Raw genomic sequence first — 15,178 nt, 5'->3', positions numbered from 1 at the left:
AAAAAGTTGGGTAGTTTATAGATTAAACCACTACTGTTGCGTAGTTTAATCTATAACAATGCATCATATTTTATAAGCTCATTATATATTTTATTTGTAAAATATTAATGTTTAGTAACTAGTTACTTTAAATGTCAAATAAATATAGTGGAGTAAAAACTACAACATATTTCCCTCTGAAATGTGGTTGAGTAAAAGTATAAAGTAGAATAAGATAGAAAGTAAAAGCACCTCAAAATTGTACAGTACAGCATTTACATAAATGTACTTTCCACCACTGAATGTCATAAATGTAACTGTAGAATATACAAAAGTGGAAGTCTGGAGTGCTATATGGCACAAAAGTCAACAACAAAACCTTTGAGGAAGCAACACCATTAAAACTAATTAAAAACATCATTGACATCCTGTGCACTATAGGCGCAAAAATAAAAAGTGGCAACATTTTCCAAAAAGACAAACATTACACTTGCTCCGTTTCCTAACTCTCACTCAGGCTCTCTCTCACACACACAGGCACGCACACACACACTTTGACACCACCCACCACATCACTACACATGCGTGCCTGACTCATGCCAACTGCAACTAGTAGCAGACCCGTTCACCTCGAGGTAGTACTCAACTCCTGTGTGTGTGAAAAAAAAAAAAAAAAAAAAAAAAAAAAAAAAAAAAAAAAAAAAAAAAAAAAAAAAAAAAAAAAGGTGAGTGGGAGAGGAAAAAAAAAAAAAAAAAAAAAAAAAAAAAAAAAAAAAATTACCTGGCAGCAGACCGCCCTCTGCGCTCTGTCTCACCTCTCCCTCCTGCCCTGGAAGAATTCTCTCCACAAAGCAAGGCATTTTCTCCTAAACTGCTCTCTGCCAAGGCTCTGCTCTCTCTCTCTCTCTCTCTCTCTCTCTCTCTCTCTCTCTCTCTCTCTCTCTCTCCCCCTCTCCTTCTGTCTCTTTCTCCCTCCCTCTCTCCTTCTCACTCCTTTCCTCTTTCCCACTCTGTCCTCTCTCGCTGTCTATCTCTCCTCCCTCCTTAGCCTCCCCCTCCCTCCTTCTCTCTCCACTCCCTCCCCTTCTCCCTCCCTCTCCTAGCACAGATGTCGAGGCTGTGCGAGTTTACCCACTTTACCAGTAGGGGTCCTTCATCGCCCTTCTCCACCCCACGGCCACATGGGGGAACAAAACACACACACATATACACACACAGGCCCCAGGAAGAGAGAGCCACTTAACGGGCGCCCTCCTGTCACTGCTACAATGAGAGCCCTGTGTCGAGCAGCACGGCTGTATGAGCTGTGTGCATGTGTGTGTGTGAGAGAGAGACAGGTGTGAAGTGGGTGGTGTGCACAGGGAGCTGGCCCTCGGCCCTTTCCAGCCCTGTTCAGCACTGTTCGGCTAGGCTCGGTCCTGGCTCCTGGCCCCTCGAGTATAGTACAGTAGTGGCATGCACGCACGCACGCACGCACGCACGCACGCACGCACGCACGCACACACACACACACACACACACACACACACACACACAGATTGACTTACAGTCTCTCAGAGCCAGCAGCCAGAGAGTGAGAGAGAGATTGTGGGCAGGCACAAGCATACACACTTTCACTCATACACAACACAGACACACACACACACACACACACACACACACACACACACACACACACACACACACACACACACACACACACACACACACACACACACACACACACACACACACACACACACACACAATAACTCTGCCGCTGTTTGCTACTGCTGCTGTTGACAGTGATAGCATGTGCTTTGTGGCCTATGTGTGTGTCAGTGTGCATGTGCAAGCACACACAAACAGACAGTGGATGTCTATTGGCTCTCATATTTCATGTCTCTATTCTATCTGGGGTTGTTTTGTTTTTTTCATTTAAAAAAAGAAAACAGTATTCATTGACACTGGCATGTTAGATTTGAAGGCTCTTAGCTAGTGTACAGTGGGGAATTTCTAGTTTCTCTTCTACTTGTGGGGCACTTTTCACATTGCAATATCAATACTGGAGAATATTAGCTGTCCTGTTGAAGAATGTCAGATCTGTTTGCCTTTGAATAAGGACAGATTCTCCTGGGTAAAAGAAAGGAAAATCTATCAGTGTCTATAAGCCTGTGATTATCTTATGTGTACAACATTGTGTTTACAATTAAATGAAAGGTGGAAAATTCTCCATAAATCAAGTAAGAATAAGAATGAAAGAGTAGATAAAAGAATACACTTTGTACACCTCGATTATGTATTAAGCAACAAACTAATTCTTACCAAGGACCAAGATTAACACAATGTGGAACTTGATCCCACATTTTTTTATCAAATATTGCCCAACTTTTATGATGGTTTATATTGCAGGAAAGCAGTGATCCTGTTCGGGATCCTATGCTATTAAAATATCAGAACAGTAATTATCAGGCCAAGCTTTGAGTGAGGACTTGTTTTTCCATTTATTGCTGCCTGGAACAGGATAAGGGTATCTGAATTCAAGACGTGATATCCCGGACCTGCTGTTTGTGTCATTTGAACAGAGGGTGGATCACCTTTATTTGAGTCAAACAAAGCTTCTAATGACACAAAAATGGTAGTCACTACATGACAGACAAGGCTCCAACGCCCAACCAGACTGCCTTCAAAACGTTGACAGAGTAATAAAGAAAATAGGATGTTTAAAGAGCAGGACACGGATGTTGAATAAAGCCACCAGAAAGTGTACATACTCAAAATCGTGATAAGCTAATGAGGGAAACTGAGCTGTGCTTTTGGTTGACACTTATCACTGTTTGCATCAGTAGCAAATCTCCATTGTCTGCAAGACTGAAATCAAACACAGGTTTTTAGGCAACTGAAGTAAAGTCAATTTTATTTACAGGAAATAAGAATGATACACTCAATCATTATTCCATTGCTGTGCTTACTAGAACGCAACCCCTGTATTTGATGTTGGAGGAGCAGCACAAGGACAAGTAAAACATACCTTAAATAGACTACAAATGAAGTCACTTAACACCCACTCGCTTCCCTCGCCACCGACTGCTCTGTCTGTCTTCAACAGAAAAAGCCTGTGTTTGACTATCTCCCTCTCAGGTTCATAGTTGTCTTTTGCTTTTTAAACAGGCACCTCGCTGTCACAGTACAGGAACGAGCGCATTCCCCTTAAATGGCTCCTTTTGACAACTGATCTGTAAATACAGCCGGATCTGCAACTTCCCCCTTTCTCTCACTGCCTCACTTTCTCCCTTCTCGTCTTTGCTCTCCCTCCCTCTTCCTAAACTCCTGCCAGACCAACACACGCACAACATGAAGGTCTGCCTATGACCCACCCCCCAAACTCATGCACGCACGCACGCACACACACACACACACACACACACACACACACACACACACACACACACACACACAGTTACCCCCACATCCCCCTCCCAACTTCCCCAACTCCATTCCCCCTGCCTCTATAAAAACACAAATATGCCATAACTCAGGCAGTGCTGCCACATAGCCTCCATCTTGCCCTGTACCGGGGAGGGGGGGAGGCCTCTCAGGAAGGTCACCAACAAATGGTTTTCCGATTCACTGCCCCTGAAATAATTTTGTGTATTAAAACCTGAATCTGCACTTTCTGGCCTGAAAGCTTTTCTAATTATTCCGGTGTCCTTGGGACAGACACAGATCCTTCACACGCCGGGGGAAACAAGCTATAGAGCAACCACTACAGCCACAAACACCCCGCCGCCACCCTCCCTCCCTCCCTCTCTCCTCTCTCCTCTGCTCTGCTCTCCTCTCCCCGCTTTACAGCCACCCCCCTCCCCAATCTGTTTTCAAAGCGTGTCTGTCCTTTATTAAATTGTTTTCTTTTCCACATTATCAGTTGCCATGGAGACCTCATCTCTCGGATTATTTGAATTTCATTATATCTATTGATTTGGGAGCATTTCATCTTTTTTATTGTTTTTCTGTCAATTTTCGAAACGAATAACCATCTAATTTGCGTCAGCGCTGATTACGTTCGTCCCTCAATAGAGGTCGGCAGCTGCGCCGGGGAAACAAATCAATGGAAAAACATCATAAAACTCGAAAGTACAATCAACCAGGATATGGGTGACATTCCGTGGTTGCTGAAACGAAGTCATCAAAAAATATATACTTTTTTTCCTGCGCCTCTGCATGTATGGGGGTGCAGTGAGGAGGACACATATGTGTCTGGGCAGATATATTACTATATTTCAGCAGATAATATACTATGGTAAATTTCCATACTGATAACAGCCCCTCCCTGGCTGACCAAAAAAATGCTTACTGTATCTAAATAATTTATGCAATTTTAGCATTTATATATAAATTTTTTAATAAGCTGCTTGGAGCAAAGTGGCCATTAACAAAACACACAGCTGTCCAATGGGCTAAACCCAGCAGATCAATTGCGCTTTTTTTATGACATGATAAAATGCTTTTAAAGCAATTTACACAAATATGGAAAAAATGACTTCATGGGCTTCATTTATTCATAAGGACGTGTATTAGGGAAAAAAAAGTCTTACAAAAGCCAGACAGGAGAGATCGTCCTGGTCCTAACTGGAACGGACTTGCTGCCCTCTCCACAAGGACATAAAGTTTCATTACTGATGCACGCAGTCAAAGGCAATTTAGCAAACACAGTGTGCAAAAGAAAACATCAGCATATTGCAAGTGTTCCTGTATTAGGCGGACCTTGCATGTTGTTTTCCAATTTTGATTCATTTTTGTGGGGGCAGGGTGTGGGGGTGATGGATTTTTTTTCTCCCCCTGCCCAGTGTCACCCTGACCCAAAGCCAAGGGGAGGTAGCCTCAGTGACAGGGACGTGTGCTTTCTGGCCCACGAAACCAAGCCAAACCATGTGCCAGACAATGGGGCCTTGCAGCAGAACAAATGTGTACACACACCTTCATCTGTACAGTGATATACAGCACACCCAGACTTATTCTGTGAGAAAACAGGCCCACAAATATGTCATAGGATCTGATACACACACACATTATGCACAAGGGTAGGGTAGGGTGTGTGTGTGTGTGTGTGTGTGTGTGTGTGGGGGGGGGGGGGTGGCAGGGCCATTTGGAGGCTAATCTTGTTTCAAAGCATCCTCTCTTCATGTGCCGACAATGTGCCTGAGCCGCTGTATGAAACGCTGCTGCTGTAGCTGCTTCTGAAGGCCCCATATTTGCAACACATGTCAACATTTGACAAAGCATTACTTTCCCCCCCCAACAATATTCTCCTGCTTAGGCTCTGAAATGAGGCGCGCTAACAAATTAGCTTTTTATGTTTATTTGTGTGTGGGTGTGTCAGAGGGGGGAGAAAGAGAGATCTCATTTTCTAAGGCACCAGTTCTCAACCCGAGAGAAAGAAAAAAAAGGGAGACAAAGAGAGCAAGAGAGAAAAGAAAGAAAGGCTGAATGTTTTGGAGTCACGATTCTTCTCCTGATTGCCCTAGCTGTCTCAGTTGTGCAAAACATGACCCTTCCCTCCCTCAGCCACGACAGAAACACGGGCGACTGGATAAACACTATTTTATGCAGTGACTAGATAAATCGTCAGACAGTAATTACAGTCTTCCACTCGCCCCAACAAAACTCTACTGTACAGACTCTTCCTTTGACACCAAGCTGCAGTAGCACGTACTACAAAACTGCAGGTGTGTGACATGTTTGTCAATGCCTTTCCCAACTAGATAAATATAAATATTAGGCCCTGTGACAACAGTGAATTGCTCTCTGCCGCTTTCAGCGATGTGTTAATAATCTGTAGCTGAAAGAGGACTTGTTGTGTGGACGGACGATGTTATCATGTGCAGTCAAACGTTGCCGGGGCTGGCTTTGTAGAGAAAGTTTGGTGATTTTTTTTCTGCTACCCTAGCAGTTTGTGCTTTCCTCTCCTCGATGTTACAAAAATAACACGGTTGCATCCCAAACTAAACATTCCCACACAGTGGCTGGTAGTCTGCTGGGGCTCTGACACCATGCCCTGCACAGACAACTAAGTGCTGACGCCTGTTTAAAAGAGATCCAAACGATTTTGCTCAGCAATAAAGTTATGTGTTCATTTGGTGTTGATACGTATTTTAGAAATGTATATCACTCCTGAGATGGTGATGAGAGCAGTGAAACACTCTTACACACTCTTTCGTTTATTCTATACTGATTCATCCGGTCAGTCCGTGCCACAAACGCTGTGCAGTAAACCACGCTGTCGATGTCCAAACTCTAAAAAGCACAATTACAGAGGACCTCGACTGAATAATTTAAAGGGCATAATTATTGACCTCTATCCGAATTCCTCTGAAAGGTACATTAAGATATAGAAAAGCTTTGGAGGTGGAAGTGGAACTGAGGAGAAGAGAGGGAGTGTGTCTCCCCAGGCCTCCCTAATGCACTCTCCTGCTGTACTCTAACTTCCTGTGGACCCCTAATGTGCCCGCTGCTCGCTGGCCTGATCAAGACTACGGTTAATGAGGCCCCTGTTTCTGAAATGAAGTATCTCTAAAACCATCAAAATGCATTACTATCAAGCCGCCACCCCCCCTGCCAAACCACAAGTATATACACAAACACACCCCCACTGTCCCAAACCAGCACACGCATGCATGCACGCACACACATGCACACACACACACAGACCAGTCCTTCACCCACCCCCCCCACACCTTTTAGTGCCACCACAGGTTCTGGTAGGCTGGACCAGTCTGGGGGAAGGGTGGAAGTGGGGAGTGAGACTGCACGAGAGTTTTTTTTTTTTTTTCTGGAGTTGGGGGGTGTTTGAGGGTTAACTGTCCCTCAGGGGGCTATCAGTGAACTGGGCAGCCGTCACTGCTGGTGTCCCTGGTTCTCAATTGACAACCAGGCTCTGACAGATTAGCAGCTAGTCAAGAGGAATCTACCGCCCAGGACACAATTAAAGTAATCACTTTTCTCAAATTTGGCTGTATGTATGTGACCGTGAGTGTGACTGGATTTGAATAAGGCATCACAAGTGTGTGTGTGTGTGTGTGTGTGTGTGTGTGTGTGAGAATTAGAGGGGGCATTGAGCGCTGGCAGCAGGCTTGGGGGAGGATGCAGCGCAATGAGGCCTCTTTAATTAAAAGAAAATATTTGTGTTTGCATACTATCGTGGTTGGAACCTGGGACAATTCCGAGAATTCTAGTTGTTTAATGGCTCGCTCTTTAAAGTGATTTGGGGTATTTCAGATCCTCTTTGCATACATGCATTTTTTTAAATTTCAATTAGGCTTAACTTTTTTTTAAAGTAAGACTAACCACATTTTTTCTATTAAAATCAATTCAAAGAAGGATGAACTTATTTATCAACAGAAGGGGGCTGCTGTCTCTGCTGTATTTCAACCAGGAAGAATAGAGGGCACTAAAATAATTAGGCGACTTCTGCAACATCCTGAATGCCAAGGACAGGTGGATTAAAGTATTAAAACAATCGCATTTCAGTCTTGAAATAGTCTTGTGCACGACTCAGCACCATGCGCATCCGCTCAAGTTCAGCTGCCAGCTCCGTAACGCCACTGGAGAGGGATAGAAAAAAAAGCCCAATCCCATTAGCTACGTACATGCATCTCAGCAGACCTGCTGGAAACGTGAGCAAATTTCCGCGATGATTATCCGCCAAAGCGCTCAAATGATAATACATAATCAAACAGTACACACGGCTTCTCTGAATGACAAAGTCAGCTAGCACTAATTTGGGTTTCCCAATTTATGTTAAAATCAGGTGCTTTCCAAATTTAACAGAAGAGACTGCTGCAATCAGTCGCCTCTGCACCCGAGGAGACATTTAACCGCTGTCCTCCAATTAGAGTCCCGAGAACGGAGCTGCCTACATAAGGAGAAGGAAATTATTTAAGACAAAGGTTAAGACATGAGTTCACATTTGATTCTATTTACAGTGCAAAATTAATAAGAAAGCAAAGTGCTTTGTAGTCTTGGTTCACTCAAACATTTGGGTGAGTGATCTTAAATCTAATCAGGAAGGTTAACACAACTCTATGCCTTGCCGTCGAAACTATAGGAAGAAAAGGGCATTGACAACACCCAAAAATGTTTTCATCCGCAAAATTTGTAAAATGCCAGCTATAATATTATTGTTAAGAATTAAACTACAGTCACGTTTTACTAATGTGAAAGATGGGTTAAGGATACTTGTTAAAAAAAATGTAAACTCCATTAGTGAGCTCATTAGTTTCATGGGGATTTGATCTTATCTGAAACTGAACCACTTTCTTTAAAGATAGCTAATTTATTTCATCAGCATCAACTGGCCAGCTCTCAACTGAAGAGAGCTTACGTAGATGCCTGAAAGGACAACCAACAAAAGATATCTACTGTGAATCACTCAAAAAAAGTTATATTTCCAGAAAATAAGTGATGCAGTGCAGTGCTTTTAATTTAATTGTTTAGTATAGAGGTAACACAAGCAGTGAAAAGATCCTCTTTTATCACAATTGACAATAATTAAGGTGAGCGCTTCGATGAAATCTAAGCCTCTTAGCCCACCTCCTGCCATCTGTGGCTCCAATATTAGAGCTGGGGGAGGTTCACTCTTTCGCCTTCTGGAAGGAACAGGGAAGAAATAAGTGCCGTCGATACTACGAGTCAAAGTACCACGGTCAACCTGCTTTCACAGCCGTGCCATGCAGGTGGAATGAACCATCTATGACAGAAAACAAACAGGAAGCTGCAAGAAGAAGAGAGAGAGAGAGAGAGAGAGAGAGAGAGAGAGAACGAAAGAGAGAAACCCGTGCCCTTCAGTCTCCCCCAGTAAAGACGCGCTTAACCAGGTCTGACAGCTGACAGCTCCTTGGCAATTGGGGTCAGTTAAAGGAAAAGTAGCTCAAGTTTTGTTGAGGCTTTGGCTTCAGTGATGTTCAGGAGCCACTGCCCACCGCAGCATCAAAGGGGATTATAGGGACAGGGCCATCTGTTGCCAGAATAATCGTGAGCCCTTTTATGTCTCTGCCTGTATGTTTGTGTGCGTATGTGTGTGAGTGTGTATGTGTTTGTTAGAGAAAGACAGCAAGAGAGAAAGACACAGAATCCCTCATGTCTCTGTTCTTTTAACTTAAAGGGCAGCAGAGGAGAGGGGTGCAGCCTACACTAGGGCAGATAACTGTATTTAATCTGTGCTGGGGGCAATAAAGGTTAAAATCAAAACAAGCAGGGCATCACTGTCAAATGGTGGAGTCCCCTAAAGGTAAAGTATACCAGTCAAGTATGATGTTAAAGCACGTTGTGTCTATACAGTACAATCAGTGCCAATGTTAGGATTCATGGATTGTATTTATGTTCAGCACTGGCTACCTGAAAACCAGATCCTACTCTAATCATGAATTGTCTGTCATCCAGGCAAAGCACAGAACTTGTTTTTGTTGTGGGTTTATTGGAACACAGTGCCAACCTTGTTCCCCCTTCACCTCTCTAATTTGTTTTGGGTCCCAATCCTGGCCTCTGCCTCGGAATGTTTTCTCTTCAATAGTCTGCTACCTTTTAGCTGAGCCGCCCAGTGCTTGACCTACTGCCGACACTTACTTTCAGCACTCTAATTGTCGTTTAATCACATATCAACCTGTCACTTAAAGACCCCCTTTTTTTTCAAGGGGGAACATTTGCATATGTTGTAAAACTAATTCCTATCGAAAGCTTCAGTGACTGTGAAAACGGGCGCTCTGTCTCCCTCTTTTACTTTCACACTCATGTAGACACAGTTAAGCACAAGAGAGAGATAGAGTAGGAAACACACACAGCAAAGTCTACTGTATCTCACCTTAACAGACAAAAACACACATAGGCAAACGCCATACCTGATATTCTCGATTCAGGTGGTTTTATCACATTTGTTAACAGTGTGTGGTGACACGTAACGTGTTAGAATAGGGACAGCGACAAGACTGATTCAGAGCACAAGTACTCGTGCGAGCCAAAGCGAAGGTGACAGTGAATGTATAGTGTTATATAGGAATCAATTAGAGTTAATAATGTATCACTCTTCCAAATGTTACATTCATTTGTTCGCACTTAGATAAATCTGCTGCAAAATAGGCTGTGCCGGGTTTGCCTGGCAAACTACACTACACTATCACATCATTTTCACCCTTATACATCGAGGCGCCATATTCCGCTTGAGTGGCAGCGGCAGGGTAGAGGGGGGAGTGAGAATCATGTTTTTCGGGCCCAAGGAAGGCCAGTCCTCAAGAGATCTCTCCCTCTAATTACAGAGCGGGGGAAAAGAAAGCTCTTTGTTCCACCTTTTATTACATTAATTGATAAAATGGAGCTCGGGTGGAGCCGTCTTATGGGGGGGGGAGTAGGAGGGAATAGGGCTGGGGTGAGTTGAGGGGGATCCTTTGGGCAGATGAAGGTGTGTGAGAGGCTTTTGGAGCTGAGGTCCTATTTTCAGAGGACTCCTAATCCCGTTAGGGGCCCCGATGGTGGCGCAGCCTTGGCGCGATGCTTTCCCACAGGGCCGACGGCTGCAGAGTTGAGGAGGGGAGTGGTGGCGACAGGGGCAGACGATGGTGTGGTGGGTTAGAGTCCTGGCAGTGTTGTCTGGGCCCAGGCCTTAATTAACTGTCTCTTCAGGGGGTACTGAGGGCCACACGGAGACCCTATGTCACAAATACCAGGAAGCACTGAGAAGCTTTAAGAGGAAGTGGCATCTCACCCACTGTGGAATCGTGGGAAACCCCGTGGACCTTTAATATGGACCCCATACAGCTCAAAGCCATATAGATGTCGCAGGACATTAGCAGGGCGATTTTATGACTGGTTCTTAGCTTAGCACAAATTGCACAGGTGGTTGATATTTCTTTACCAACATCACAGCCAAGGGAAAATACATTAACTTTAAGTATGATTTAGATGTTATTATTTTTCAAAACTGAAAAGGGACAACAAATTCCATTTCTATTTGTGCAGGATTGGCCAATCTTATCGTGTCAGTGGTTAAGTAGCTGTAACAGGCTTTGTCATTACTGTAATCTGCTTCTGCTCGTTTAGGCTACCTGAGAACAACAGAGGCAGAGAAGTGCTGGTACAGTGGCCAAAACAGAGTCTGAATATGTTACAGAGGCAATTAAGCATGTTGATGTGTGTGCACGCACACAACAGTGTCAGAGGTGCTAAGCTGGGCAAAACACACCTCATTGAAATGTCCGTCTTAAAGCCACCCAAGTTCCTCATCTCCCCCATCCTTCGACAACCAAAATGCTTCAAGACTGTCAAAAGCATTTTCCACAAAGCTGAGGAGAGGGCAAGGAAAAAAAGGACCTGCCACTGTCACATGCATACTTGTGCGTGCACACACACTTGCAAGGCTGTCAGGTAAATTAGATCTGAAAGCTGACAATTTCTGACCATATTTCCTTGATTATTTCGAACAAATGCACACCAGCCGCTCTAAGGAGATTAAAGTGACATAAAAGTCCCGAGTGGGAGGAGGGAGGGCAGAGAATCCAGGTCACCCCCATTTGTCCCCCTGCCTGACAGCAGCTATATCGCTATCCAATCCAATAAAAGTCCCCCCCCCCCTTTTGCTTTAATTAATTTTACAGCTAGCTTGCTTAATTACTTTCAATCAAAATCCTCTTGCCATCACAAAATTAGAAATGGTTCAACTCCATTAGTCTAAATTCTTCATTTACATACACAAAGACTGTCAGCTCTTGCTAAGCAAACGGCCTCCTGCTTGATGAGATTGTTTTTTTCACACACTCTATCACTCTCTCACTCACTCACACACACACACACACACACACACACACACACACACACACACACACACACAATGCGACTGTGGTGTTAATTTTTTTGAAAGGAGAAAAGTAGCATAAAATTATTTGATCCCTTTACTTAAGACATTCTCTGCCTAATCAGGGTTCAGGTAAGCTGTTGTGCACATCATCCAAGGTAATGGAGAGTTGAGTGTGCGTCTACAACTACAACAAAATTGATTGCAAACTGTGTAAAAGTGCTCAACCTTAAACAATGCAGCACATAATATACGCTGCATATAAGGGATAATCTGAATTAGTAAAGCAGTGGCCAAGATGATGTAAATGAAGCTAACTAGTTTATCCTCAGGATTAGCTATTATTTCTGTAAGTAATAGACGAGGTGCAGATTACCCGGTGACGCGTATTGCCCTATAAATCTGGCTCCTTTGTGGCAGGGTGTCACTAGTCCTGACTAGACTGTGGAAACTAGCGACGCACTACTGCCGGTCGGCTGCTGTGAGGAAAAAAGCAACGGGATTTTTCAGAGGGGTGAGGGCCCATGCCCTGCCGTCTGATCACTTCAACTTGGCACACAGGCATCCTCTCCATCACACACACTGCCTGAGGCCTACACATCATCAAGAATTAAGGACATACAGATAGGGTTTGTGCACTGACCAAAGTGAAAACCCAGGCTCCAAAGCACACTACCACATGTGTGCGCATACACTTCACACACACAAGTGTCTTAATTAGGTCCCAAGATGAGGGCATTAAACTGGTATAATGCACTCTTCTGCAGCACACTACCACAAAATACTGTATAACATTAAACCTACATGCTGATCAGTGACACCCTCCTATTGCTTTTATTTCCCTATTCGCATGCATGCTACTCAGTAGTAGTAGATCCAGCGCAAAACCACACAACACAACAGCCTTTGATCTGCTGTGTTCAGATCATTTTACAGCCGCTGCTCTTTTATAAAGGTGGAGTTGTGGGGAACACCTTGAAAAAAAAAAAAAAAGAGGTAAGGGGAATTTGTAACATTTCTAAACAGTGTGCCACAGTCTGGTAACGCTTATAAAATAATCCCCACAAGTGACTATGAGTTGGTGCAAGGCAAAAAAAAAGAAAAAAAAGGCCATCGCTTATGGGTCGCCGGGTCGAATACAATGCAGGTCTGACCTGGCCCCTTTACTCTGTCTGCAATCACCGGTTTCCCTTGCCCTCTTTAACCAGTCCCCATTAACACTGTTAATTATCCAAATCCATCATTCTTGGGGTAAATGAAGACTGCCTCTTTAATTCAATTTAATAGGATCATTTTCCAACTCACGATCACTTTAGCCCCAGCTGCCCGCCCACTAGTCCCCCACTGTGTCTCCCCCCACTGTATCTTGACTCCGTTGGCTGTATCCTCTATGGTCTGGCTTTCTCCCATTGGTGAAAGGGGAGGGTGATGAGAGGCTTGATGGCAGCGATGGGCTGACACACTGTTGATCTCCCATGTCTTGTCTTGGCTCGGCTGGTGGCAAGCAGCAGTTCTGGGTTCCCAGTCTGCTGTGCACACTGCCTGCCTACCACACGCACGCACGCACGCACGCACGCACGCACGCACGCACGCAGGCAGGCAGGCAGGCAGGCAGGCAGGCACGCGCACACACACACACAAACACACACACACACACACACACACACACACACACACACACACACGGCTCACAGTACCAGCCATGCTCACCGGGGCTTAGCTAATCCTGTCACATCAGGCCATGTTGGCTGAGTTGAGGTCTTTAGCAGCAACCCCCCCCCCCCCAAACCACCACCTCCATGCACCTCCACACTTTTCCACTACTCCTTCACTGACTCCTCTCACTCACTCACTTTCTCTCTCTCTCTCTTACTCCTTTGTTCATTTCACAAGGTCAGGGGTGGCCGACTACAGCACGCGAGTGGTGAGACGGGACGGCTGACGAATCCCTGTGTGTTCCAGGCGTGCTAGACCTTTTCTTATGGCCAACGTGCAACAAATACTGTGACATGGAATAAATAGAAATACATTAAAACAAACATGATTGCACATTTACTGGTAACTTGGTAACTTGTTTTTGCAAATTTGTATTTAAGTTTGCATGTGATCATATAACAAATGTAATCTTTCTCTATTTTCAAAAGAAAACCTTTTAGAGGCCACTTTAATGATTACTGTTACTGTAAAGGTATGGCATGCATGTCACTTGCTATGATGGCACATCGCCAAAATGTGTTTATAAACTATACAGGTGTGATTTTGTCTTGTCTTGCCTGTAGTGTGTCACAGTGGTATCAGAATCAAAACACATTTTCCATACAACATTGCCTGACTGTGGAAACTGGACACTCGTGCCCTTTAATCCGACTTTCTATCTATAAAAGTAGAGCTATATCAAGACTGACTTAGACTGTGTTTTATATGCCTTCTAAGGGCTTCGATACAAATAACTTTCTATGCTGAGATCGGTGAGATTTACAAATCACAGAAAAGAAAATAAATGTATTTTTAACATACATACTTTTCATTAAAAAAGCAATGAACGCAAAGTACTGTGTCAAAATGCTGTATGTCAAATTATCTTAAGAATTTGTTAAATATTAGCTTCCCTTATCCCATTATGCAGTGTGAGGGCAAATTTGCCCCCATTTCCACAGTTCACCCCCTCCCATCCCCCGCGACTAAACACACTCAAACCCACACATACACACGCACACAGCGTTCCCTTTAAATTTTTCCCAGACTTTCATTGTTAAGTCATTTGAGACAGACTCTGGGAGAATTTCAAATGATTTTCACCATGATTTAATTTGGTTTATTATAGGGTGATGTCAGCACAATGGGAGACGAGCCTCTAAATCCACTACATTCACCCAAAATGCCCAGATGAGATAATCATTGGTGACGTCTACGAAAACACTTATTATATTTGCCCATCGCCTGGCTGAAGCTGTTAAAACTCATCAGCGTTATTCCCATGTTTTTTTCTCTGGGAAAGAGAAGGAAAAAAAAGTAGCTCAACTTATAGTCAAAACTGTCACCCCTTTTAAAGAGACAGTGCAACACTGTTGTGGCTGTGGACAGAGTTTATGAATGGAAAAAGACAGGACAGAGGGCTATCGGGTGTCTATTCAATACTCACTTTGTTTGCACCCAATACTAATTAAATAAAACACACAACTTTGTAATTGGTTTTACAGAGATCAACAGTTTCAAGGAAAATCAACAAGTAAAGTAGGCTATCTACTGTAGTTATACATATACATTCTTCGTTAGTACATACTAATAACAGTATATTTTTACATGCTAGAAACTGAATGAGTACTGCTTGTCCCTTAACTTGTCCACACAATTTGAAAGGGCTTGGGGCTGACAAGGCAG

At 43.8% G+C, this 15,178-nt stretch overlaps 1 protein-coding gene across 1 annotated transcript in view; it reads right to left on the bottom strand.

Annotated features, from left to right (window-relative positions):
* Nucleotides 1-900, bottom strand: part of casz1 (castor zinc finger 1) — a 49,413-nt gene extending 48,513 nt beyond the window's left edge. Inside the window, 1 exon segment of the mRNA XM_039799625.1 lies at nucleotides 761-900. Within this exon segment, the coding sequence (XP_039655559.1) occupies nucleotides 761-839 (79 nt within the window). The 5' untranslated portion in view covers nucleotides 840-900.
* Between the last annotated feature and the right edge of the window lie 14,278 nt (nucleotides 901-15,178).

The sequence above is a fragment of the Perca fluviatilis genome, chromosome 5 (assembly GCF_010015445.1).
Source record: "Perca fluviatilis chromosome 5, GENO_Pfluv_1.0, whole genome shotgun sequence".
In the NCBI taxonomy this organism is placed as follows: domain Eukaryota; kingdom Metazoa; phylum Chordata; class Actinopteri; order Perciformes; family Percidae; genus Perca; species Perca fluviatilis.
This window is presented reverse-complemented; position numbering and strand designations above follow the sequence as displayed.